Source organism: Myotis yumanensis, unplaced genomic scaffold (assembly GCF_028538775.1).
Source record: "Myotis yumanensis isolate MYYU_CA2020_CCGP unplaced genomic scaffold, mMyoYum1.0.hap1 SCAF_3, whole genome shotgun sequence".
NCBI classification, from domain to species: domain Eukaryota; kingdom Metazoa; phylum Chordata; class Mammalia; order Chiroptera; family Vespertilionidae; genus Myotis; species Myotis yumanensis.
The window spans coordinates 82,054,426-82,081,800 of NW_027223754.1; the positions used below are offsets into that span (position 1 = coordinate 82,054,426).

A 27,375-nucleotide genomic window follows, 5' to 3' on the forward strand; every position below is an offset into this window, starting at 1 on the left:
GTATTAAGGGACTTGAATACTATCATTAAATTGATAGTTGTGAAGCACCTGCAGTTTCATTTGAGTCTATTAAAACCTGAACTTGCACTTTTTTATGATACCAAAAACTAACCTTTCAATGTACCATATAGTCTTAATAGTTTTAATGTTTGATCTCCATTAATTTTAGTAGTGGCAAACAATAAGGTATGTGGTCACAGGTAAAATTTAATTATTAATTAAAATAAAAAATGATAAAAAATGAAAAATTTAAAAAAGCAAAGAAAATAAAAAACAGCTCTAGAAGTGATGCTTTATGAAATCATGTTCAAAGGAGTTTCAGGGGCTCTTGTGTTTAAAACATTGTTTACACAATGGAGGGATAAGGACACATATGTAATACCTTAATAAATAAAGAAATTAAAAAAAATAAAACATTGTTTACAAATAGGAACAATCTGTCGAATCTCAGAAGGAAGGCTTGGGGAGGGGGGTTGTTAGGGGGCTAGAAGGTGTCAATGGTGGAAAAAGGGGAAGAAAGATTAAAACTAATAATAATAATAATAATAAAATAAAATATTGTTTACAATCAAACCTGAGTTTAAAAAGTATGATGACCCCTTTACTTCTAGACTATCTTTAAAAAAATGTATGAGAAAAAGGGTTACCAGGATATAATATCACTCTTAAACTACAATTTGTTTCAGCAATTCTTTCTTGCTTTCCATGTCACTGTCCTCATAATGCCTCTAAAAAGGGCAGGCAGAATTCTAATCCTGAGAGTCTGAATAATCTTTCTTGGAGATAATATTCAGGCTGTCTGATTCAAATTCTCATTTTCCCCATAAATTCATTGTGAAACTGAAATGTTAGAATGCTTTTATTAGTGCTGAGTTTCCCGGGCTCAGACACAGAAATTTTGTAATGACAATGCCCAAGAAGAACATCTCTGGTGATGCACTTGTACATTTTTAATAAGGTTGTTTTTTTATTTTTAATATGTTCTCTGTGAATACTGAAAATTTTAGTTTTCAGTCGCAACTTGTTTGGTTACTCTGCTATTGGTTATATATTTTCAATGGCTAGTTATAGATTGTGAAGTCTTTTCATGATACAAAATTTTTAAATTATAAACTAGAAAATGTTCTCACATTGCATTAGACAAACTTAACTTTTCTTTGTAGGTTAAACAGACTGATTAGATTCATCTACCTACATTTCCTCTAACAACAGGAATAAAATAAGTAAATAAAAGGAAGAAGATCATCTAAAACAGAGGATAACTTCTTCCTGTGGCATGTGTGTATGTGTCTATAATATACCTGTGTATACACACACATCTATTCAAACACAAATGTGATAAATATATATAAAATAAAATACCCAGAAATTTTTATAATTATATTAAGGTAATAACGACATTAATTTTAATAGTGTAATAGAAACATGCTAGAGCTTTCAAAAATTCCAAGTAACAGTAAAAGAAAATGTATCACATAGTAATTGAGAGATGAATATAGTAAGGATTATATATTGGTAATTTCAGAGTAGAAAAATTTGAAGTTGACCTGTCCTAAAACTACTATTGAAATTTTCAAAGATACACTCTGACTATAAGAAATGAAACTGAGAAAGCTAAGTTCAGACATTTGATTTTTGTAAATGACTGTCAGTAAAGACAATTTGAACTTAGCTTGTTACTTGGAGATAAGGGGCAAGCTAAGGGTGTGATTGGATACCAGCGAGTAAAAGTTGCATATACTGACGGAAGAGTTGCTTTTTTATACTCACTTGCAACGATGCGTCTTCCATCTGCTAGAATCATTTCTCCATTTTCTACTAGAGTTTTTAAAATACAGGTGACATTTGTTGGGGCCTTGTCAGCCTCATCTACTACCAGAACATGACCCAACTTTACTGCTTTAACCTTTGAAGACAGAACATTTACCATAAACAAAAATGAAAGCAAACATTGAAAATTTCATCATTCAGTGCTTGGGATATATAATAGCTGGTTAAGTTATGCATATACAGTCACAAAGAAAGTTTGTAGCAGAGCTGGAAACAAAATTTATGGATCTCCACAAAAAGCTTCTCATAGTTACTAAACTGCTAGCTCTACAGTAATTTATTTCCCTTTAGCAGTATAATTATTCCTATGTTGGTGATGTCCACAACATATTACACACCAGACTAGGGGAGATTTAAAACAAGTATGACAAATGAGAAATTAAAGTGTCATGGGGGTGGAGTGAGACATTACAACAAATGGTGGATTTCAGAACATTGCATTTGTTATGGCTCTGTATACAATTTTTACAGATCAGAATGGAATGTGAAGAGGTGGGTATTCAAGATAAAGGGTATCAATGGTCAAACTCAAGAAATCCTGAAGTATCCTGAGGGAAGAGTGAATAAGAATAGTCTATCTTGTCTGAAGCAGAGATTAAATGTAAGAAAAGAGAATAGGGTCTGAAAGGGTAGATCAGGTCTCTACTACAAAAAAACATGTACTTTTCCTCACTAAGTAAAGGGATGTAACTAAGATATATGAGTTCAGAAAATATCGGAATGGAGCTGGGAGCTATACTTTAGGACATTTAATCAGTCAGCAATAGGCAGAATCGACCAAAGGGGGATTAGCATAATTACTTGCTCCAAAAATGATTTGGCACCTGATTTTAGAGAGAACGTGGGGAAAATGGAAATAAAAAGCATTAGATGATCTCAAGAGTTTTTCAGAGGTATAATCTATAGTCTTGGCAACTGATTAGATGGGGAGAGGAGAAAGGAAAAAAATAAGAAAAACTCGTAGGTCTTAGGTGATTGACTGAATGGTAACATTATGAAAAGAAAGGTAGAAGCTATGAAAACTCTTTAAAACATTTTTAGAGAATGGATAGGAAGAGACACTCAATAAATTTAATTGTAAACCCAAAGATTACATTTTTAAATAATAAGAAATATCTCATAACATAAAATGGGCCAAATCAAAAATTTTTCTCATTACATAGTTTTGGCAAATAAATATAAGGAAATACAGATTGTGAAGTAAGTGATTTCTTCTACCACAGATATTTTATTCCACATTCTTAAAAAACTGATACTTTTCTTTTTAATATCAGGGTAAAATTAAACTGAATTTAAAAAGAAGATAACTCATCAGCTTCTACCCCCAACCTCAGCCTTCACTTCTCTGTTCAGGGAAAGTCAGGCCCACACTGGGAGAATTCAGACGGGAGTTCCTAAAGTCTCCAGTCACTGGGGTCTGGATTACACAGGTTCTCATGATGGCTTATTGTGACACTGATGCAAAGGCATTATCTACTCAGAGGGGTAGGCCAGGCAGGACAGGATTTCTTTAAGGCCTTATGTGAGAAGCTGAGGAATAGCTCTTTCCAGTTGCCTAAAACATTTGGTTAATATCCTACCTATTAAAATCATTTTTAAAAGCATTCCAGAAGCATTATCTAATTTCAAACTCTACACATTTGAGGAAAAAAAAAACATACAGAAAACTTTTTTCTTTTTTAAATTCTGGAATGGAAAAGAAATCATTAGAGGATTTCAATCATTCCCTAAATCTCTCACTCTGGAGAGAGAACAGAGTAAGAAACCATGTTATTTTCCCCAAATAATTTACAATTAAACATCCACTCCCCACATGACATAAATGAGTGCTTTCCAGTTAAAACTGAAATATATTGGAATCTATGGGAGATTCCATACTCCCCTTACTCAAAGGCTGAAATACAACTACCATTAAAAAAAAACAAACACACAGTAGAGAATATTCATATAATTGGATTACTAACCAAAGGTGAGTCTTCATACACAATAAGTCCATCTTTAACAGAAGGCTGAAGAGTAAGGCTTTGTACCGTGGTGTCCCTAAAGTGAAACCAACACAATTTATAGTTAGTCAGGAAATACACTGACATTTGATCATGAATAAATATAGAACACAAGAACACTTCCTATTTTCTTTTTCTTCATTATCCTGTCTTTCACCAGGTAAATAAAAATAGCAGATGGAATTCTATTCAACAACAGTATTTTGTAGATGTAAATATAAATTCTAAGGATTTGGAAATTAATCCAGGTTTATAAATTATCCAAGTTCTTCACTTCTCTTTTTCCTTCCAGATAAAAAATTGATCACTTCTCTTTCCTTGTGACCATTTCATTCCTCAAAATCACCACCTGATAGTGAAGAGGAGAAATTAAAAATATATATTTGTATGATATATACCAGGGGTGGGCAACCCCTGGCACGCGTGCCAAACATGGCACGCCAGTAACTTTTGCTGGCACTCGAAACCCTCTCTTATAATCTTCCATTTACAATTTTTTTTTAATACCGACTTTTTTATTTTTCAGATAAATTCAGTGTAGGTGAACCTTAGATAAATAAATAATTTTACATAACAAGTTATCTTAAAGACCATAGACATGGATTGACGAGAGAGGGGAAGAGCAATTTCTATGCCTCTGCCTTAACTCTCCCTGCCTTCCTAGATCTGACCAGTGTTTTTGTTTCATACACATATGCTTGTGAATCTTTGTTCTCAGTGATGAATTTTGTTAAGTTTCATAATAGGAGTAGCCTGACGGATGAAAGTAGTAGCTCGTGCATATCTCTGAAGGTCACGAAATATAAACCTGATGTAAAATCTGTCATCAGTGATGCAGCAGCAAAAGTCCCACTGATAATATCAAACAGTCATAAAGTTTCTGTCGGACTATCAGTATACATGTATACATTAAAAAATAAATGTATTTTTCATCATCATATACTGTGTTTTTGTCGCTCGAATGAATTTTATTATTTCTTCAAGGTTCTTCACATACATACACCTTAAGAGATATCAAGTAGGCGTAACATGTTCTCAAAAAATTAGGGTTGGCACGCAGAAGAATTTTGAGTCAGAGATTTTGTTGGTTTTGGCACACACTCACAAAAAGGTTGCCCACCCCTGATATATACATTATATATATTATTTTAAAATAACTTTGATAGTGAGTTTGGTGATGACTGGAATGTTGACATGCCAATTAAAGCAAGTCTATGAATTACGTCTGGGCCTGGCCCAATCTGCCATCATTAGGCAAAAGCCAGAATACTTCACCTCACTCCAGGACCCAAGGGATTTTAAACACATCTGCTGTGATCACAGCAATTAATTTTATTTTCTTAAATTTAACTGTTCCTCTTTTCCTGACTCCTCCTTTTAGATATTCAGAAGTATTAATAGTAAGCTGTCTTGATGCTATGTACTCCTCACTGAGGAAATATGTTCACTCCACCCATGATTATTCTTGTAAAAAATGTGTTCATAAGCTGCAGTTGATAGATAGATCCAGACATTTTTAAGGGAATCAATTTTATATCTTCACATTTTATGTATGCTCTATCTTAAAAAAATTATCCTACAGCCATCTTGATCACATCATACAGAGAATTCAATTACTTTTAAATGTAACTCCTTTCTTTACAAGACTTCAAAGTGGTTTTTTCAAACTACCCTACCACTTATTCGAAGTAAAATGTACAGTTACAATGGTGTTGTGCTGAGTACCTACTATGTGTAAGACACTACTTGGAATGGGAACTTCAGACTTTAGTGCTAAAACATACTTTTGAAACTTCTACCCAAATTCCAGATTTTACTATAATTTATCAAAATTATAAAATGTCTCTCCATTAGAAAAAAATATATGAAAATCACAAACAAAGCAAACTTCATATATAAGTCAAATTTTTTTTTGCTTTAGCAAAATATAGTTAATCAAAATCAGTCCACTGCTTTGAGAGTCAGTAGAGAGGAGGTGAAAAGAGGACTTGAAAATCAGAGCAATCAGGATTTAAATTCTGGTTCTTGCCAATTATTGTCATGATCTTGGGTTGAGTAATAACACCCAACTAGGAGGCTCACTGACGGCACTTGGAAAGCATCTAGCACAGCATATGGCAGGTAAAAAGTGCACTTACTAGTATATGTCAGCTTTAACTATTTCCTGTTATCATTATTGCTGCTCTTATGACTGAAAGGCCTGTCTAACTTCTAATTGATCTTCAAGTTCTTAACGTAGACAGTACTTACAGAGAATCCCCTCACTGACCTTTTTCAGGCCGGGTTAGGTAGCTTTGCTGTCTATTCCTCCTGAGCCCTGGATCTCTCCCTGTTTTAGCCCTTAACAACTTATAGTGTAGCTGCTTATTTTAATATCTGTCTTTCTACACAGATGGTAAGATTTAAGAATGTAGACCCTCTACCTTGATCTACCTTGTCCCTCATCCTGTCCCCAGCATCTAATGGATGTCTGGCTCACCGGAAGAATTTAATAAGTATTTATTGAATAAATGAATGCATGAATGAAATGAACAAAAATGCTAAAAGTTGAAAAATCAACCATAGCTTATAGTACAACATACAGTATATGAACTTTCAAATTTATTGGATCATGGAACACTTTTTTAAAATAGAGAATCTGGAACTACAGAACCCATTTTCATAAATGTTTAGTTTGATTAAGGCTGATTCTTTTAGAGGTAAGGAACCCTCCTTATTCATTTATAAGTGTGTATTAGAAAGTACAGTCATGTTGAGAAGTACATTTAGGGTTCACTAGTCAAGGGACTAAGAGGCAGAATTTTTATGTCTGTCATAGACTCCAACTGAGTTAAATTCCACTTATTATTGTAGCAGGAAACTTTGGGCATGAGCAGGGATGCTGGCAGTATAACTACTGACATTAAGAATTTCTAGACTACTTGCCCTATTTGCACCTAACTTGAAAGGCTTCTCCCTCTAACTTGACCAAATGGTGACTGATTTCTTTAGTTAATTCCCCGGCAGTCTAGCATGCTGCCATACCTGACCCCTATTCCAAGCTCCCAACCCATGATCCAGGCTCTCATGGAGCTAGTCCTATGATTTACTGCTTCCGAGGATCCTAGCACTACACTTTACAAAGCATCTATTATTATTCTTTAAACTTCACTAAAATTCAAATTTAAATGTGTCTAAAAGAAAGCCTTGGGTGATGTTAAGGAAAGTGAAAATAACTTGTGGCAATTTATTGGCGCTTATTAACTTTTAGTATGAATAAAATAATTCGTATGCAATATAGTAATATATAGTCGTATATTCATTTTCTGTATTCCTAGGTCTTACTGTAGGACATACTTTATGCTATCTTCTGCTAAAAATTAATTTTAAGAGTTTAAAAACAACCAAGAACAGGATTTAATTAACCGTACTTAAATTCACTATTGATATTCTAGCAATACAGAAGGGGGTAGGTGAGGAATAGAAAATGATGTGTTCACACGGATTTATATAGCAATATAGTGAATTTCTCACTTCAGCTGTCACATATTTAATAAGCAACAACATAACACATTCCAGCACCAAAATGGAAAAGGAACTCATATCATTGGTGGTAGAAAGGAAATTTAGTTACCTTAAGAATGCTTCATAGCAGATTAATAATAGGAAATTCAAGCTGAATTCCAACTTTAAAAAGGCAAATAAAATTGCTCTATAACACATGGATACTGATATCATGCTATCTGTCAAAATAGATTTCTGAAAAGACTTCTGCCCAGAAATCAAAACCACAAGCACAAACCAGATGACTTCCAAAAGGGACTATAAATGAGGATAAATACAAATGGGAATTTATAAAAGTGATTTTTGTCCTGTTCTTGGTCCTTTTGTCTTATACATGAAAAGAAAAGCAAAGGCTACTAAAATACATAAAATGAAAATTAATTTTAAAAAGTAGGCTAAGTTTGCACCTCCCTGGAGACCCAAGAGCTAGTGCACCCTGTGGATAGCATCAGCCCATACCAGATTACAACTCCATACATCCATAAGCAACACACTCAAGGGGCAGACTCAGTGAGCACCAAAGCTCCACTGAAGCAAGTCCTGCTCCATAGGGGTATCTCCTGCACAGCAGCTCTCCCACTGTAGCCGCAGCTGGTCCTCACAGCAATTGGCCTGTAGGTCAATTCCACCCAGTGACACCAACAGCAATCAAGACTCAACCACAACAAGATTGTGCACACAGTCCACAAAGGGGCGCACCTACTGTGCCCAGCTCAGGGAACTGGGGAGGCTAAGCCACTGGGCCCCATAGGACACTTACTATACTAAGCCACTCTACCTACTCCAGGAGATAAAGCAGCTTTACCCAATACAGGGAAGCAGCCAAAATGCGAAGATAAAGAAACAGGTCACAATGAAAGAAATGGAAGAAAGCTAACTACTGGATACAGAGTTCAAAACCACGGTTATAAGGTTACTCAAGAATCTTCATGAAATCTACAAGGAACTTAGTGAGACTTTCAAGGATCTTAGAATGCCAATTATATGGAAAAAGACCAGTCAGAAATTAAGGATACACTGACTGAAACAAAAAATAACATTAAGGAATTCAACAGAATAGAGGATTCCAAGAATAAAATCAATGATTTGGAATATGAAAAAGGAAAAAACAGTCAGAAGAGAAAAAAAAAAAAAGAATCCAAAAGTATGAAGATAATGTAAAGAGCCTCAGGGACAATTCCAAGTGTACCAACATTCTCATTATGGGGGTGTCAGAAGAAGAGAAGAGCAAGATATTGAAAACCTATTTGAACAAATAATGACAGAAAACTTGCCCTACCTGGTGAGAGAAATAGACTTATAAGTCCAAGAAGCACAGAGTCCCAAACAAGAGGAACCCAAAGAGGACCACACCAAGACACATCATAATTAAAATGCCAAGAGCTAAAGATAAAGAGAGAATCTTAAAAGCAGCAAGAGAAAACCAGTTAGTTACCTGCAAGGGAGCACCCCTATGACTGTTAGCTGATTTCTCAACAGAAACTATGCAGGCCAGAAGAGAGTGACAAGAAATATTCAAAGTGATGAATAGCAAGGATCTACAACCAAGATTACTTTATCCAGCAAAGCTATCATCTAGAATTGTAGGTCAGATAAAGAGCTTCCCACTCAAGAAAAAGCTAAAGGAGTTCATCAGCACCAAACCAGTACTACATGAAATAATGAAGGGTATTCTTTAAGAAGAGGAAGAAGAAGAAAAAGATAAAACATATGAACAATAAAATGGCAATAAATACATATCAATAATTGAATCTAAAAATCAAAATAAATGAATAAGAAATCTAAGAAACAGAATAAACTGGTGAATAAAATAGAATCATAGGCATGGAAATGGAACAGACTAAAAATTCTCAGAGGGAAGGGGAGTAGAAGGGGCAGGAAGAGATTTAACAAAGATCTTATATGCATATATGCATTACCTATGGACAGAGACAATAGGATGACGAAGGCCTGGGGTGGGGCGGGAACCGGGTGGAGAGGGGAAATGGGGGGAAAAAGGAAGGACATCTGTAATACTTGCAACAATAAAGATTTTAAAATAAATAAATAAATAAATAAATGACAAAAGGAAAAAAAAGTAGGCTGACATATTTCAGTAAGTTTCTCTGATTATGTAAGAATAGAAACAGTCCACTATCTTCAGCATGGTACTTAACACAGGAAGAAAGATTGTTTTACAGATATCCTACAACATTATAAACTTCCACTTTGTAAGTTATACGGTGACCACTGTTGTCACAGGTAGCATAGTGACTCAAAGACTGATTCTTTTTCAGAGTATCTGATTACAATTATTGCTCTGTATTTATGGGCATCATGGATCAAAAGAAATTAATTTTCCACACAAATAAGTAATAACCCTAGGAGAACATTTTATTTGTTACAATTTCCATTCTATTATGATTTGTTTCTCCCAGGAACAGCTTTGAAATATAAGCTTATAAAAGTTTAAATAGAGACAACAATTTCAACACTACTAAGAGAAGAAAAGTTAAAGCACATCTAGTCACATTTCCTCAGTCTGAGGTTTAACAAAGATATGGCTTCTCAGTACATAACAGTTACCAGTATACTTAATGAACTAATTAAATGTTCCTGCTGACATTTATGTTAGCACCAATTGTTCTCACTTCTTACAAACTGAAGCTGTGTATCAATTAAACCCTGTGTTAATAAAGGGGCTACTCAATGAAATATGGTGCTAAACTTTAGTCTTCTTTAAATCTGTGACTTTAAAGTTTTTTTTAAATAGGAATAATTAATGTTTCAATAGTAATTTTAAATTATTCCAGAAGCAATAAAAGTAATTAGGTTGTATAAGGACCAGGTTTTTTGTTCGGTTGGTTTTTTTAAAGTCAAAAGAAACGAAGAAAATTGGCTTTTAGAGAGCAAGCGCCATCTGTCCTGACATGGTGCTTGTGAAGGTACAGTAAGCTAATATCCTCTAATTTACTGAGGTGCAAGAGATCTCAAAACAGTGATGTTTATTTTGAGGATGATATCTTAGTGAGTAGTATTTTAATTGGTTTATAGTTAACTTTCTTTTAGAAAAATGATAGTTAAACACAAGAGTGAAGGAAGAAATAGACACAGAGTTTCAAATAGCTGACAAGAATCTTATCTAACTTTATAGTTCATTAAAATAAATATGGCTATAGCCAGAGTCCACTCAGTAATACAAGCCAAACATGAGAAAGAAAAGATATGATATGGCATATTGGAGGCATTTAACAAATTAAGAATTAATCTATATTTACAAACATTCTGGGCTATCTACTGAGTAGCGGTAGCATACCACCTTCCTACCCCTGCGTATAAAAGGCAAAATTTCTTTCACTATGTTGGGAAAGAAACTTCCCAGGCCCTCAAAGAGAGACAATAGTGCTGCCATCCAATACAAAAAGAGAAAGAGTAAGCTATAATTACTGCAGTGATAATGAAAAACCAGCAATGGCCTAAATCTGAATCCATCTAGTTTGGTCAATCACTTAACCTATGAAAGCCCAAGATTACTCATCTCTACATAGGGAATTAAAACAAAACATATGAGGGAATACAGTAGAGTAAAAGGTAAGGAAGATAAAAGTGGAGAGAGAAATAGTATTATAATGTGTGTTTTGAGAGAAAAGTCCTTTTAGTGAGGTAAAATATAATTTCTATCAAAGTGAATGAAAAGTCTCTACCTCTTCAAATAGTTGTTTTAGAGGACAAATAGTTTATGTAGTAGTCAATCACTCATCACTAACATGTCCAGATGGAGAAAATCCTAACAAACCGTAAAAGGAAGGAAGACAATCTTTATTAATAAACGCGTAATATGCTAATTAGACCGGACAGCCAAACAACTTTCCGGACGTCATTCCGGACAAAGCTGCAGTGGAGGCAGAGGTAGAGGCGGTTAGGGGCAATCAGGCAGGCAGGCAGGCAGAGTGGTTAGGGGTGATCAGGCAGGCAGGCAAGTGGTTAGGGGCGATGAGGCAGGCAAGTGAGTGGTTAGGGGTGATGAAACAGGCAGGCAAAGTGGTTAGGGTGCGATCAGGCAAGCAGGCAGGCCAGTGGTTAAGATCCAGCAGTCCCAGATTGTGAGAGGGATGTCCCCCGGGGGGCCCCGGATTGTGAGAGGGTGCAGGCTGAGCTGAGGGACTACCCCACCCCCACCCCGCCCATGCACAAATTTCATGCACCGGGCCTCCAGTGGGGGATATTTGTGAATGCAAGTCTACTGTGATACAACACTGCATTTCAGAGATAGGCTCTTGCTGGGAAGAGCAGGGGAAAAATAGCCACAGCAAAACAATCATCTGATGGAAGCTAAACATTTCAAAATATGCTCCGTTTTCAAAATCTGCTTACCCTTCCACTACATCTTCTAGCACTATATTGACACAATTTTAAAAAATCCTCATATTCAAAGCTACGTGATAATCAAGTCTAATAACAAATTCTGAAAGTTTTGTAAGTTGTCTAGCATTTAAAAAGTAAGTAAGTCTACTGAAACAGTACATTGAGAAATTGGAACTGCCCGGCCGGTGTGACTCAGTTGGTTGAGTATCATCCCATGCACCAGGAGGTCGCCGGTTCAATTCCTGGTCAGAGCACATGCCCCTGTTGCAGGCTCTATCCCCAGTAGGTGTTGTGCAGGAGGCAGCCAAAGATGTTTCTCATAGTTGTTTCTATCTCCTCCCCCTCCCGTTTCCTGTCTCTGAAATTAATAAAAATATATTTTAAAAAAGAGAAGAGCCCTAACTGGTTTGGCTCAGTGGATAGAGCGTCGGCCTGTGGACTGAAGGGTCCAAGGTTCGATTCCGGTCAAGGGCATGTACCTTGGTTGCTGGCACATACCCAGTAGGGAGTGTGCAGGAGGCAGCTGATCGATGTTTCTGTCTCATCGATGTTTCTGACTCTCTATCCCTCTCACTTTCTCTCTATAAAAAATCAATTATATATATATATATATGAGAGAATAAAGTGCATCTATTAACTTTACTCTTAAAACTAACTTTCTAGCCTGATAAATTTTAGGAACTCAAAATGACCTAATTTTTTTTGTACATACTTCATTTATCCTCTTCCAGATAAAAATGAAAGTGCCCAAACTCTTTTTCTTTTCCCTGTCATTAAAAAATATATTTTCTAATCAGTTTTTTAAAAGGAATAGAAAAATGAAATGCAGATTAAAATACAATTGAATGAATGTGCAAAGATGCACACACAAGATGAAATCACAATGTGAAGCTGGTGAATATTGTATCCACTAGATAAATCTTTTTTTTAAATACATTTTATTGATTTTTTACAGAGAGGAAGGGAGAAGGAGAGGAATAGAGAGTTAGAAATATCGATGAGAAACATCGATTCAGCTGCTTTCTGCACACTCCCTACTGGGGATGTGCCCGCAACCAAAGTACATGCCCTTGACCGGAATCGAACCTGGGACCCTTCAGTCCGCAGGCCGATGGTCTATCCACTGAGCCAAACCAGTCAGGGCTCCACTAGATAAATCTTTATCAGAAATAGTATAGTACCTAGTAATTTATGTATTTTTTAAAAGACTCACCACTTGGGTAACAACATAAAAGTGTTACAAAGAGTCAAAATTTAGTAAGTGACCAATTTTATAATATCAGGACATTCCAGAATCACTCATTCAACAAATATTTATTGAACACCTACTAATGGGCACTGCTTTAGATGTTGAAGAAGTGTCTGTGAACAAAAGAGGTAAAAAATTCCTTTCCTTGATGAACTTAGATCAGTGGTTTTCAAATGGTGTGCCACAAGAATTTTAAAAAATGCAATACCTGACTATTTAGTCAGAGGCACTGACCTCTTTTCTCTTAGATCAGGGGTGGGCAAACTTTTTGACTCGAGGGCCACAATGGGTTCTTAAACTGGACCGGAGGGCCGGAACAAAAGCATGGATGGAGTGTTTGTGTGAACTAATATAAATTCAAAGTAAACATCATTACATAAAAGGGTACGGTCTTTTTTTTTTTTAGTTTTATTCATTTCAAACAGGCCGGATCCAGCCCGCGGGCCGTAGTTTGCCCACGGCTGCCTTAGATTGTCAAATAAAAAAATGACAACAGCCAACACAACAACAGCCATCTGGTGTGACTGAATCAAAATTATACCTATTTTTTTGTCAAATCAGCAAAAAAGATATATTTTTGGTGTGCTGCCAAATTTTAGAAATTAGATTATGTATGCTGTAAGACGAAAAAGGTTGAAAATCACTGACTTATATTTATATCATATTTAAGTGGACTTACTAATTGTACTATACTAATAATGTACTACCTTTGATACAGTATGAACTAGATGTTGCATAAGACTAACTACAGGCAACTCAAAGAAATAAAGTTAAAATAAGTACTTTTGATCACCAACACATGATAAACTAGCCCGCTGCTATTTAAGTCCACCAGAAGAGGCATCTCCATGAAGATGGTGAGGTATGTCTCTTTTGGTTAATAACCCCAAAAACATTTTTCACATAAACTTACTGTATAATTTGCATTTCGTAAACCTCATAAAATTATTTGGTACATTATAACCTGTGAATTATTTTATCCTCATTTCTGGTTATTCATCAACTAGAAAAAATTCCCAATGCTCCCATTTTAAATGTATCACACTTTAACTACTTGAGTCAAATAAAAAGTATGTAAATTATATTTGGAGAATTCTTAACTTAAAGAAAATCTATGTTTAAGGTTTCTGTAATTTACCTATTTTAAATTTTTATGAACGATTTTCTTAAAGGAAAACACCAGTGTATCATAAAAAAATAATATATATTGCCTTTAGCAGCAGAAGTTAAATAGTTTCTTTCAACTCCAGCCTATTTTCCAGTGTCATTGTAATGGTAGAGGAGAAGGAACCAATACCACTGAAGAATTAGAGGGCAGAGGGCAGAGACGGCCCTGAAAGCACATCACTTTGTCATCTTTGTTTTATCTTAAAGTTTGGTGGAGATTTTGACTGCTATTCCATAATATACCCAGTTGTTTCCATACAAAAATGTTTAAGTCACCACTAGGAAAACAGCAACAAGGAGCTGCTATCCTGAGCCAACCCCTCTGGAAACTGGGTGGAGCTGAAGACAGCTGATGCTGCAGAGCAAGTTCAACATCTGGCTGCCTTTCTCTTCTGGTATCTATCACTTTTCTTGAACCCAAAATTAAATAAATGAGTGGTTTAAGATGGCAGTTATCCTTTTCATTGTTTTATGCACGATGTCAGGATAAGCACTGGAGAGCCACCAGAATGATGCTGAGAAGGCTGTATGTACAGCACTTTCCGCCTCGTGCTGGTTGGGCACTTCTGCACCATTTAAAGATATCAAATAGCTATGTCATCTTGGGAATGAAAAGTTCGCTCATCTCTTGGGCAATCTCTACTCTTTCAGGATGAATATGAGGGTGTGCTTCATTTGTCCTGTCATTTGAGTGTACGTATTATTGCTATTTAAGTTTATTCAGAAAATCTCCAAAACCACAACAAAAAGAAAATAATTACTTAATTATAGATGAAAAATTTTTTAAAAGGCATTATTAGAGGCAAAAGACTAGAAATAGGCTACTGTCTATCAAGTGCTACTCAAATGTCAATCTACTCAGGGAGGATCTCTGGCCAACCTATTAAATATCTTAAACCCTATGCCTGTCTCCTTCCCTGCTTCATTTTTTCCCATAGGTATATTTAATATTATCCACCCCTCCCACCTTTCCTCTATCCCTCCCTCCCTCCTTCTCTCTCTCACCAGCAACTAGAATATACACATGAAAGGCTGGGGGTAATCACTCATGCTTAGAAATCACTCATAACAGATGTTCAACCATGTTTGTTGAGAGGACACATTCTAGTCAGCTACCTCAGTTATGCACCCTGAGGCCTGCAAACTGAGTAGCTGGTCACTCCTTAAAGCACTTACATACCTGTTTGTACTTCTCTTAGAAAGTGTTTTCTTCCCTTCTCCTTCCTTTGCCTAACAAACTGTTAAGGCCCATTCCTAAAAGGCTCAGTTCAAATGTGGCCTCCTCTTTGAAGCACTCCTTATTGCTCACTACTATCCTCCCAGTTGAAATAATTGTTCCATAAAAAGTACTTTACACTTAAGAAACATTTCAGTTATTCATATAACTGTCCCCTTACAAGGCATATCATCTATAGGCAAGGGGATATCATCCTTTTTTTTAACGTGTCTAGTGCCTATTATCATGCTTCATGCCTTTTAGGTATGCAATAAATGTTTGCCCTAAGAATGAATGAATGCATGAGTATATTACTGCTAGAGGTTGAGCAGATTATTAAGCATGAAGTGTTATAATATGAATAATTCAGAGGTATGCTCTCAAGAAGCTCACATGACAGAGAGATACAAGACAATTAAATATTATTCATGTAAGAGCTATAATGGAAATAAAAACTAAGTTCAGAGGAGAAGGCAATTAATTCTGACTAAAGAGAACCAGGTCTCAATGACTGAAAATGACTTTAACTGGCAGGGATGAGTAGAAGGTGCTTCAGGAAGAGGGAGAGACGAACACATAGAAATTTGGAGGTATAAGAGAACTGAGGACACCGAGTATGTCTAGAATCTACATAGTGTGGAGGGGAGTGGACCTGGCTAGGTGAGGAGTCAGTGTACAGTTTTCTTAAATATCACACTCAATAGTGGGACTTTCCCTTTATGGAAATGAAGGACCAATAACCTATCCATTTCAGAGACAGGACTCTTACTGGATGTCTCAAAGATGGATAGGAGGGATGCATTAATTAATTTGTTTACTAAATGTGTATCGAACATTCACCGTACTCCAGACATCATGCTGGAAGGAGACAGCTCAAAGACAAATCCTTGCCCTTAAGGAGAGCTCACTGTCTGGAGGGGGAGACAGAGGTGGGAGCATGTAATTATGATAAAGAATGACATGTGTAACAGCAGAGCCTGTTCTAGGCCAGGGGCTCTAAACATGCTATCAATAAAAGAGTTTTCTTTTAAGAAGATACATTCTAAAATATAGAAAAATAAAAACAAAAAAATGAGGTAAAGATGAAAACAATACCTTAAAAACAGTACCTTAAAAATAGTTTTAGATTTTGTTAATAATACAAAAAAACTTTTTATTCTCATTAAAAGTTAAAGAAGGCTTTTTGGAGAGAACAATGTGATTGATACACTTTGTTTGTGTGATTTAAAGGTCTAGTCCTAATTCAGTTTATTTTTATACTTGTCTTAATGACTATTATAGCTGAAAAGAGTTCACAAAGACATGTAGATCTAAACAGAAGAAGCACAATACTCCACTCCCTATGGGTCAACATAAATTTCATTTAACAAACATACAAAGGTTTTTATTACAATTAGGCTTGGGAATTTCCATTTTTCATAATGACAATCAGTGATTTTGTAAACTAATTTGAAAGTGCCACATTTTATATTTTGAACAAATGGGTCACTAAAACTATTCCTTTATAAAGTTTTTTAAACATGTTAGGAGATTGTATTTCAAATTGAGACATGAGACTATGTAGTTAAAAGATTTTCACAGTCAGTTCCTATCTCATTACAAAATATTTCAATAAGTCTGGCTTTAAGGGTCTTAAATTATTTCTATGCTATATCACACTGGAGACATCATGCTTTGTGCAAGACTACTTTCTACTTCCTTATGGCAATGCTTTGTTTTGAATACTTAAGTATTAGTAACATTATTCAGGTAGGACAGCAGCAGAATTTTTAAGTCTTTGGTGGAAAATATCCAATTATATACACTGTCACAGAGTTGTTAAAAAAAATCACATTCAGAATGTGTGTCTGTATGTCTGTGTTCTGATATAAAGACACCTTTGTTATTACAGATTGGAAAGCCTGCAGCGCTACCCCTACTTTATTCCATTTCCTCAGCTGCAGGTTCAGCTCTGCTCAGTTCCTGATTTCCATTCTAATTAGAGAATGAGATACATGACACATTGATCATGCTCAAAGAGGTTATACATCTTACATTTAGGAATTTATGACAAGCCTCATATATGTCTGCCTTTTTCCCCTTCATTTCTTGATTATCACACCAATATTCCCACCAGTACAGCATCCCTGGTAACACTGTTTCCCCAGGGTGAGATGCTAGCAAGGTGTTGGCTGTCCTATTCTAAACTGTCACTAGCCCAAGTTCTGACAACCCACTAGTCACTGCAATCTGTAATCCTTTATGGATCCACCCTATACTGAGTCAATTCACCCACTGAGTCTCCAGAACAGACGAAGCTGCTAAATTGCCATAATGCCTTCCTGCAAATCCCACAATTACGAAGGTTGTAACTGTTGTCAAGCTTAATGTTTCTGAATTCTAGTCCCCAATTAGTTTCCCATTTACTTCCTATCACATTGCCCTTTAAAAATGTTTGTACCGTTTCCATTAAGGCATTGATCTTTTTCTGTTTATTGAATTATTTGTTTATTGCATATTTCCTCGTTACCATTAGAAAGGAAGCTTCTGTTTTCCTCAAGGCCCCAGACAGATCTAGGGACTGCACTCAGTAGGTGTACTGTAGTAGATGTTGTTGACACCCATCCCCAGCTACTGCAGTGTTGACTCCTGGAAGCTCAGTTGTACACTTCTCTAGAGAATTGCCCTCCACCAATGGGACTACCTCACCTAAAAATTCCTAGGAGGTTAGAGATTCCCCCTTACCCATCTCCTAGGGCAGTGATGGCGAACCTATGACACGCGTGTCAGAGGTGACACGTGAACTCATTTTTTTGGTTGAATTTTCTTTGTTAAATGGCATTTAAATATATAAAATAAATATCAAAAATATAAGTCTTTGTTTTACTATGGTTGCAAATATCAAAAAATTTCTATATATGACACAGCACCAGAGTTAAGTTAGGGTTTTTCAAAATGCTGACACGCCGAGGTCAAAAGGTTCACCATCACTGTCCTAGGGAGAAGCCCTTAACCAATCACTCAATGATACGAGGGCAAAAAAGGCTATTGCTCTTGCTTCCAGGTGGGGTAACTGAGGCTGCCATTCTCCAGAGCTCCCTGTGAACAGGCTGAGGTCAAGCTTTAACTAAGACCTTTCCATAGCTTTATCCTGACTTCTTCACTTCCCTATGAGTTTCAACTAAAAGCTCTCCCTCTAAAGTCACTGACACAAGCATTTCCATCTCTTGCTCTGCTTCTGAAGTACTTGACCTAGATATCTGTTGACTGTTTGGATGAATAAATGAAGTTAAATGTAGAAACAATTCTTAGACTTTTCAGCAATGCTTTTAATTCTTCTTGCACAGACAATACAGCTATATCTCAGTTAACAGAAATTACTTAAGAAGCTGTGAACCGGGCAATCCCATTAAGTACAAATCGACTTAGTGAATGTAAGCACCGCATGCCATCCCTTCTGCCCATGTTGTCACTGTTGCTCACACCTGAAGTCTGGCTACAGAAATATCTGCTTCACTTATGAGGAACAGAACTTTATAAACTCAACCAACTTTTTAAAAGATTTTAAAGAATAAAAGGATTGTTTGGGCACTGGTCCAGGATGCTTCTTCAGTCTATCCACTTACCTAAGGATTCTGTAAGAAACCTGCTGCTAATGCTAATTGGAGAGGACCAGAGAGAGGAGAGCAAGGTTATGTGGTTGAGACATGCTGTGAAGCATGTTAACATAATCTGACATTAAAACAATTGTAAGATTGATTTTAATTTCATTTTCATTATAACTAAGGACTTAAAAACCCATCTGCCCATCAGAATATCACTGACTTTATAGTGGAAGTTAGTGTGAAATAATAATTTTCTTAACAAAAATTTGCTTCACATGTTTAAAAAAAACAAACCAAAGGACTGAATTGATAATAGTAATTTTATAAACTAAATTGATAATAGTGAATGATTTGAAAAAGGGAAGATGAGATTGGAGGTGGTGGTTAAAGGGAAATTTATTGTTATATATAGTGTTTTGTTTCTGCAAAAGGAAGAGTAGAATCAAATTTGAAAAAAATATTAACAGCTTCTAAATCTGAGTAATAAATTTGAGCATGAGTTACATATTTTTATTTCCTTTTTTTGGATTTTTGACGTTTTTCTTAATTAAAGAATATATAACATGAAAGTAATGTAGTTATTCTCTAACTGCAAGGGGTATAACAAAACTGAGAAAGAATCCACATTGTACGAGGGGTTCACAAGCTTGTTTAATTTGTGACTTAAGAAATAAAAATGAAAAAGAATCCCATAGCATCTTCCTTGTTTCTAGTCTTCTCTTCTAAAACCACCTACAGCATGCTACTTGCTGGTGTCTCGTTTCAGGAGTCTGTCTGTAGGTCTGACTCACCAACCTCTTTCACTCACATCGACTTGGTAGGTGCACTGAAAGAACTGAGGCAGTGTCAGCCTGGGAGGAGCATCATGTAAAAGACCACAGCAAGTACTTGGGTTTATGTTTTTGTTTATGTTTTTATGAGTTACAGAAAACAGAGCTATTACATTTACTGATAACACAACTCGTATGTTATATACAATTAAAAGTAAGTTTAATAATCTGGAGAAGTGGTCTAGAAAACAGAAAATAAAATTTAATAAGGCTATAATCATTGAAAAAAATGTAAAAATATGGACTAACTGGACAAAGGAAAGATCTTGGAGTCATGGTGGGCAAGGATTAGAAATATAATGCTAGAATTTTTAAAAACAGACTGAAATACAGAGTGTAAGAATTGATTGACCAACAGTCTTACCACATGGCTAGGATTTAATGAGGTTCTGACTAAAGTACTATCAACATTAAAATTTCCTCTAAAATCAGGAATAAGATAAGGATGCCCACTGTCACCACTGTTATTCAACATAGTTCTGGAAGTCCTAGCCAGAGCAATCAGGCAAGAGAAAGAAATAAAAGGCGACCAAATTGGGAATGAAGAAGCAAAAGTGGCACTTTTCGCAGATGCCAGGATTCTTTATATAGAAAACCCTAAAGACTCCACCAAAAATAATTCAGAGACTTAATTGGATTTGGAGACCAAAAGAAGAATAAAATATTATTACAAACCTACAGATATACATGGAAAACTTAGAGGCACAAGCATAATTTATTTAGTAAAACAGAGGCAGTGGCAGGCATTCTTAAAGGGAAAGCTACTGTCCAACTGCTGATAAAAATGTTTCTAAAATAGCCTTTTCAAATACATAATGGGCAAGAGGAGACAGAAGGAGCAGCCCAGAGGTGTTGTGGAGCAGCTGGCATGCCTCCAGTTCTCTATTGCTCTTACCAGTGCTAAGAATGTTTTAATGGCTCAATAATAATTTTTTCCAGGAGAGTTCAGAAAAGCTTTTAGTTTTTCTATTTTTTACTAATACATCTATTTGTCCTCTGGGACTTTATGAATTTCAAATTTTATACTGTCACATTCAGTTTTTGTCAGCCTGAGGAAAGATTTGTATGTTGAATTATGCTGTGCTTTTTAAAGCATGTCATCATTCATCCCAGATAATTGATCTGATGAGGGTCAATGTTATAGTTTTACACTTCATTATATCTCATTTGATTTCACAAAGAAAAATTATACAAAAATATGAAAGGGGAAAAGCTGGTGCTATAACAATCCACAATGCAATATTTTAAGCACCTTAGGGCAGTGGTCAGCAAACTGCGGCTCGCAAGCCACATGCGACTCTTTGGCCCCTTGAGTGTGGCCACAAAGTTTCAATCGCACTGTACGTGCACGCCCGCAGGTGGTATTTTGTGGAAGAGCCACACTCAAGGGGCCGCAGTTTGCCGACCACTGCCTTAGGGGTTTGAGTACTGGCATAATGAGAAACAGGTTATACAGCCTATATAATAAAAGGCTAATATGCAAATTGTCCCCTTGACCGGGAGCTTGACCAGGAGTTTGACCAGGGGGCGGGGCCAGCCCCAGCCTCTCCCCTGACTGGCCCTGCCCCTGATTGCCTCTCCCATTCCAATTGGGGATGGGGCTGGACAGCCAACCACCCGCGACTCCTCCCCCTGGCTGGCCTGGCCCAATTGGCCCAATGGGGGAGGACTGGCAGGAACCCAATCATGCACAAATTCATGCACCGGGCCTCTAGTATGTAGATAAGGCACTTGACTCAATTTAAAACAACCTCTAGGCAGGGAGGGGTGACCATAGGGGAGCTTGAGCTGGAAGGTCCAGATGGAATTAGCACATATCAAGTCATTTCAACAAATACATATTGGGATTCCACTGGGCATTGGGAACCACACAAAGTACCTGCCTCACCCTCCACATGGTTAAGAAGGCTTCTAAAATTAGCCAGCTAAAACTATTTCAAATATGTCCTTTCTTTCCATTCTCACTGGCATTATACTTGTTCAGCCCCAACAATTTTATCTGGATTACTGCAATCACCTCCTGGTCCCCTCTGTGATTCAAGTCTCATCTGACTCTGAGCTACCCACAGACTATGGTCATAATGATCTTTCCTGCTTTAACTCCATCACATTGCATTCAAGATAAAATTCAACATCAGCAGGGCCCATGAATCCCAATTAGGCCCACATCTTCCTCTTACATCTATGCATATACATCCCATGATAAAGCAAGCTGACTCTCACTTCCTGGTGTTTAGGTAGCCTATTTTCAGTAAGAATAATGCCCCTTTCTCTGTTCTACACTTAGAAAAGTCCTACTTGTCCTTTAAGATTATTTGAGTGCCACCTTCTCCAGGAACCTTCCACCACAACACATAAATACACTCAGAAGGTTCCCACAGAACCTGCATATACCTCTTTCATAACTGATATACAACACTATATTATAAATGTTGACGTATTCTCACCCACTAGAAAACAAGCAAGCACCAATATCATCATCTATATATTATCAGTGTCTAAAATAGTAACTGGCAATCAATTGGAATCTAATACAAATTAGATGAATGAATCAATATATATCAAATAAACAAGACTCCTGCTCTCAAAAAATTCCCTATGTTGGAAAGGCACAACTGGAGAAAGCGGGGGCGGGGGGAGGGGGGGATAAAAATAAGATATGAAATGAGACAAGAAAGTGGGTTATGTAATAAGAAACCAGTATTTATTTGTTTGCCTAAAAATGTAGGTGCCTAAAATTTACCAGATATTGTGGTTGATCATTTGCACACATTCTCTCATTTAATTTTCACAACTACCCTGCAAGGTATTATTATTTCAACTTGATAGGAAAGGAAATTACCAATGGAGGAGTTCAAGGCTACACGGAACTTAATGGCTAAGATACAATTTGATGTCTAAAGTTCATGTTCTTTCTAGCACAATGGTACAAATTCAGTCCTATGGAGTTTCAGAGAAGGGAAGAGTTACACCCAGAATAACAAAGTTCCATATAGAAGTAAACCAAATATTAAAGGATTAGGAGAGAAATAGAGTGCATTTTAGGTGGGAAAATAAAGACAGGCATGGATACAAGTTCAAAACTGAGTAGGACAGAGAATGGTCCAGTCTGGAGTAAGTGAAGCATACATGAGGAAAATCCCACTGGAAGAGAACGTTGGGACTATACTGGGGGACCTGGGAACTCTATATTTACAATGGGCTCCTCTATTAGAAAAATAACCAAGAGAATAGGTCATGCTCATGCCTGAACCTATGCCTTCATCTTCATGTATAAGAGGTACTAAGTGGGGGGAAAATCTGGTAGCATCAGTATTTTAAAACCTTAAGATAATTCTGATTGTAACACAAAAAAATACTTTTATCCAAGGGGGAAATATAGCTCTAAAAATTGACATATCAAGTGTCTTTAATGTCAAATTAACATAAGATTATGAAAAAATAAGTAAATAAATGTACTTCACAAATGTGAGCCATGTAATCTCTTCTGTCTAAAATATATAACAAGTAATTATATCCATTAATCTTTTAAATTACCTAAATCATATGCTTAGGACAATATCTTGATTTTAACTAAGGACATGAATTGACCAGTTTACTTATCTTATAAGATCTGATCATTATAATATAAAAAGGCCATTCATGTATGTTTGATGATGGTTTTACTTATGTATTAATTGGCTCATAACTAATTTTGTTAGAATGACATCCATAAACCTAAATTGAGTATGACATTATTTAGATGGTAACATCACAAATCCATTAAAAGGAATCTAAAATAAACAAAGTAAAGACCTTAAGTAGGTCACCCATAGATCAGAGAAGTCTAAACATTTTTGACCACTATTTTTATGTCTTTAAAAATATATCTTTCTTTTAAAGCAATTTTATGAGCTTACATTTTATGACAAATACATGTCTTAATGGCAAAAACTCACCACACTGAAATGGAAATGTCAGTCTAACTAATGAAAAATCTTTAATATGACATATTTTAAACAGAAATAGAACCTTTTACTTCCAACATTACATAATAAATATCAAATATCACCAAATTAAGATACCTGGGGTTTCTGTTAAAGTGAGGAGATTTTTTGTAATACTATCATCCATCACTAATATAGCAATGTATGTAAGAAGAAAAATAAAAATATATGGTTTGCCCAGACAATGTGGTTGAGTGTTAACCTATGAACTAGGAGGTCACAGTTCAATTCATGGTCAGGGCACATGCCCAGGCTGCGAGCTTAATCCCCAGTAGGGGGTGTGCAGGAGGCAGCTGATCAGTGATTCTCTCTCATTATTGATGTTTCTATCTCTCTCTCCCTCTCCCTCCCTCTCTGAAATCAATAAAAATATATTTTAAAAATATATATGGTTTGAAAGTTTTATTACATTTTAAATATAGAAAGCGTTTTTATAGAAAACCTCTCTCTCTCTCTCTCTCTCTCTCTCTCTCTCGTTATCTATAATAATAAAAGCATAATATGCAAATTGACTGAATGACCGAACAGCAGAACCGTCTGGAGGACCTTCCGAATGACCACCCTATGACACGCACTGGTGCCAGGCCAGCCAAGGCAGGTGTGATGTGATTGGTTGGGGAGCCCTGCCATCGCCCCACAATTGCCCTGCAGAGGGAGGCCCAGGCCACTCTCTGTGGGCGGTCAATTGGGGGGTTCCGCGATCTATCACCTCAAAGAGGGAGGCCCAGGCCATCGGCCGGCAGCGGGGTGATCAATCGGGGGTGGAGGGGGCTCCACAACTGCCCCAAAGAGGGAGGCCCAGGCTACCTGGCCAGTGGCTATGCAGCAGGGGGGGTGGGGGGGAAGGGGCGTGGCCACCCTCTGCACAGCTATTGATCACGGAGCCCCACTATCGATCTCCCCACAAAGGAAGGCCCAGGCCACTGGCCAGCGATGCTGTGGCAGGTGTGCAGTGTGGTCAACGATCGCCCCACAGAGGGAGACGAAGGCCAGCCAAGCATTCACACCCCATGCCTGTTGCCCGCAGAGCGCAAGTAGTGGCAGCGGCGGGGGCCGGGCCAGCAGCTGGCAGCCAGTGCAAGGAAAGCTCTGATAGGCCCTGATCACCAGCCAGGCCTAGGGACCCTACCCAAGTGGTCCTGGATTGTGAGAGGGCGCAGGCCAGGCTTAAGGACCCCCTGCTTCCTTGCACGAATTTCATACACCCAGGCTCTAGAATACACACACACACACACACACACACATTATATATATATATATATATATATATATATATATATATATATACACACTAAAGGCCCGGAGCACAAAAATTTGTGCTCTTGGGGGGGGGGGGGGGGGGGTCGTCCCTCAGACCAGCCTATGCCCTCTTGCAGTCTGGGACCCCTTGGAGGATGTCCACCTGCTGGCTTAGGCCCATTCCCTGGGGGATTGGGCCCAAGCTGGAAGTCAGACATCCCTCTGGCAGCCCAGCAACCCTTGAGGGATGTCCACTTGCCAGCAGCGAGCAGACCTAAGCTGCAGTCGGACATCCTTAGTGCTGCTGAGGAGGCAGGAGAGGCTCCCACCACCACCACTGTGCTGGCAGCCATCAACCTGGCTTGTGGCTGAGCAGAGCTCCTCCTGTGGGAGCGCACTGACCACCAGGAGGCAGCTCCTGCATTGAGCATCTGCACCCTGGTGGACAGAGTGTGTCATAGTGAACAGTCATTCCCAGTTGTTCTGCTATTAGGGTCAATTTGCATATTACCCTTTTATTATATAGAATAGAGGCCTGGTGCACGGGTGGGGGCCGACTGGTTTGCCCTGAAGGGTGTCCTGGATCAGGGTGGGGGTCCCGCTGGGGTGCCTGGCCAGTCTGGGTGAGGGGCTGATGGCTGTTTGCAGGCTGGTCAAGCGTCCCCCCCCCCCCCCAGTGGGGACCGTCACCCCATAGGGGTTTGGCCAGCCTGGGTGAGGGACTGATGGCTGTTTTCAGGCTGGCCACAGCCCCTTCAGGGTAGGGGTCCCCGCTGGGGTGCCTGGCTAGCCTGGGTGAGGGGCTAAGGGCCGTTTTCAGGCTGCCCACACCCCCTTCAGGGTGGGGGTTCCCACTGGGGTGACTGGCCAGCCTGGGTGAGGGACTGATGGCTGTTTTCAGACTGACAAAGCCCCCGGCGACTGAAGCTCCCAGCCTTTCCTTTTTTTTTTTTTTTTTTTAATTTGCTCCAGCTCCGTGCCACGGCTACTGGAAGCAGGTATCTGGGGTTTATTTACCTTCTATAACTGAAACTTTGTTGTCTTGAGAGGAGGCAGCAGCCGGCCGGGAAGCTTGGCTTCTTCCAGTGCCGGGGCAACCAAGCCTCCTCCTGCTCGCCGTGGCCATGGCAGCTGGAAGCAGGTATCTGGGGTTTATTTACATTCTATAATTGAAACTTTGTTGCCTTGAGAGGATGCAGCAGCCGGCCAGAAAGCTTGGCTTCCTCCATCATTGGGGCAACCAAGCCTCCTGCTTGCTCTAGCTCCGTGGCTGCCGGCCGCCATCTTGGTTGGGTTAATTTGCATATAGTCGCTCTGATTGGCTGGTGGGCGTGGCTTAAGGCATAGCGAAGGTATGGTCAATTTGCATGTTTGTCTTTTATTAGTGTGTGTGTATATATATATATATATATATATATATATATATAGCCAATGTCAGAATTATACAAATATAAATAAGCAGTATGTAATTCTTTATCATTTGCTATTTCACAAGAAAAGGTTGGTGTAAAAGACATTCTAGGTAGGAAGTATGCATCTCTAATCTAAACTTTTTAAAACACCTTTAATACCACCTTCTTCTTGCCTATTCAAAGATATAAGAATATAGAAATAAAGGAGATATTAGAAATGTTGTCTATTCCTCTCAAGAGATGCAAACACTGAGACTCAAAGAGAAGTTTATGAAAACACTAAAACCCAAGGAGAGATTCAAAAATAGATAGCCTCAAACACATATATAGATTAAAGGTTGAAAATCAATGATTTAAGCATACATATTAAAAACTTTAAAAAGGACACACTAAACCCAAGAAAACAACAGGAAGGATACAATAAAGATAAAATCAGAAATATTGAAAGAGAAAAGAAAAATACAAAAGAGATTCAGCTATGACAAAAATTGGTTGCTTGAACACACCAATAGTATTGGCAAAATTGATCATGAAGAAAAGAGAGAAGGCAAATAACCAATACCAAGAATAAAAATAAAGATATCATTGACTGAGCCAGGGGCATTAAAATATCACAAGATGCCTGGCCAGTGTGGCTCAGTGGTTGAGTATCAACCTATGAACCAGGAGGTCGTGGTTCGATTCCTGGTCAGGGCATATGCTCAGGTTGTGTGCTCGATCCCCAGTAAGGGGGGCGTGCAGGAGGCTGCCAACCAATGATTCTCTCTCATCATAGATGATTCTATCATCCTCTCCCTTCCTCTCTGAAATCAATAAAAATATTTTTTTTAAAAAATCACAAGATGATATTATAAACAACTTTATACCAATAATTAGAAGGAATAATTCCTACAAAAATAAGATGCATCAAAACTTCTTATAACTATTAAAGAAATTAAATCATAAGCAAAAGACCTGTTTACAATGAGTGTG

At 37.6% G+C, this 27,375-nt stretch overlaps 1 protein-coding gene across 1 annotated transcript in view; it reads right to left on the minus strand.

The window, feature by feature from the left end:
* Positions 1–27,375, minus strand: part of VWA8 (von Willebrand factor A domain containing 8) — a 386,454-nt gene that overhangs the window by 173,944 nt on the left and 185,135 nt on the right. The window contains exons 22-23 of the mRNA XM_070409005.1: positions 3,795–3,870; positions 1,771–1,906 (exon numbers count right to left, since the gene is read on the minus strand). Of these exons, the coding sequence (XP_070265106.1) occupies positions 1,771–1,906; positions 3,795–3,870 (212 nt within the window). The remainder of the gene's footprint in view (positions 1–1,770; positions 1,907–3,794; positions 3,871–27,375) is intronic.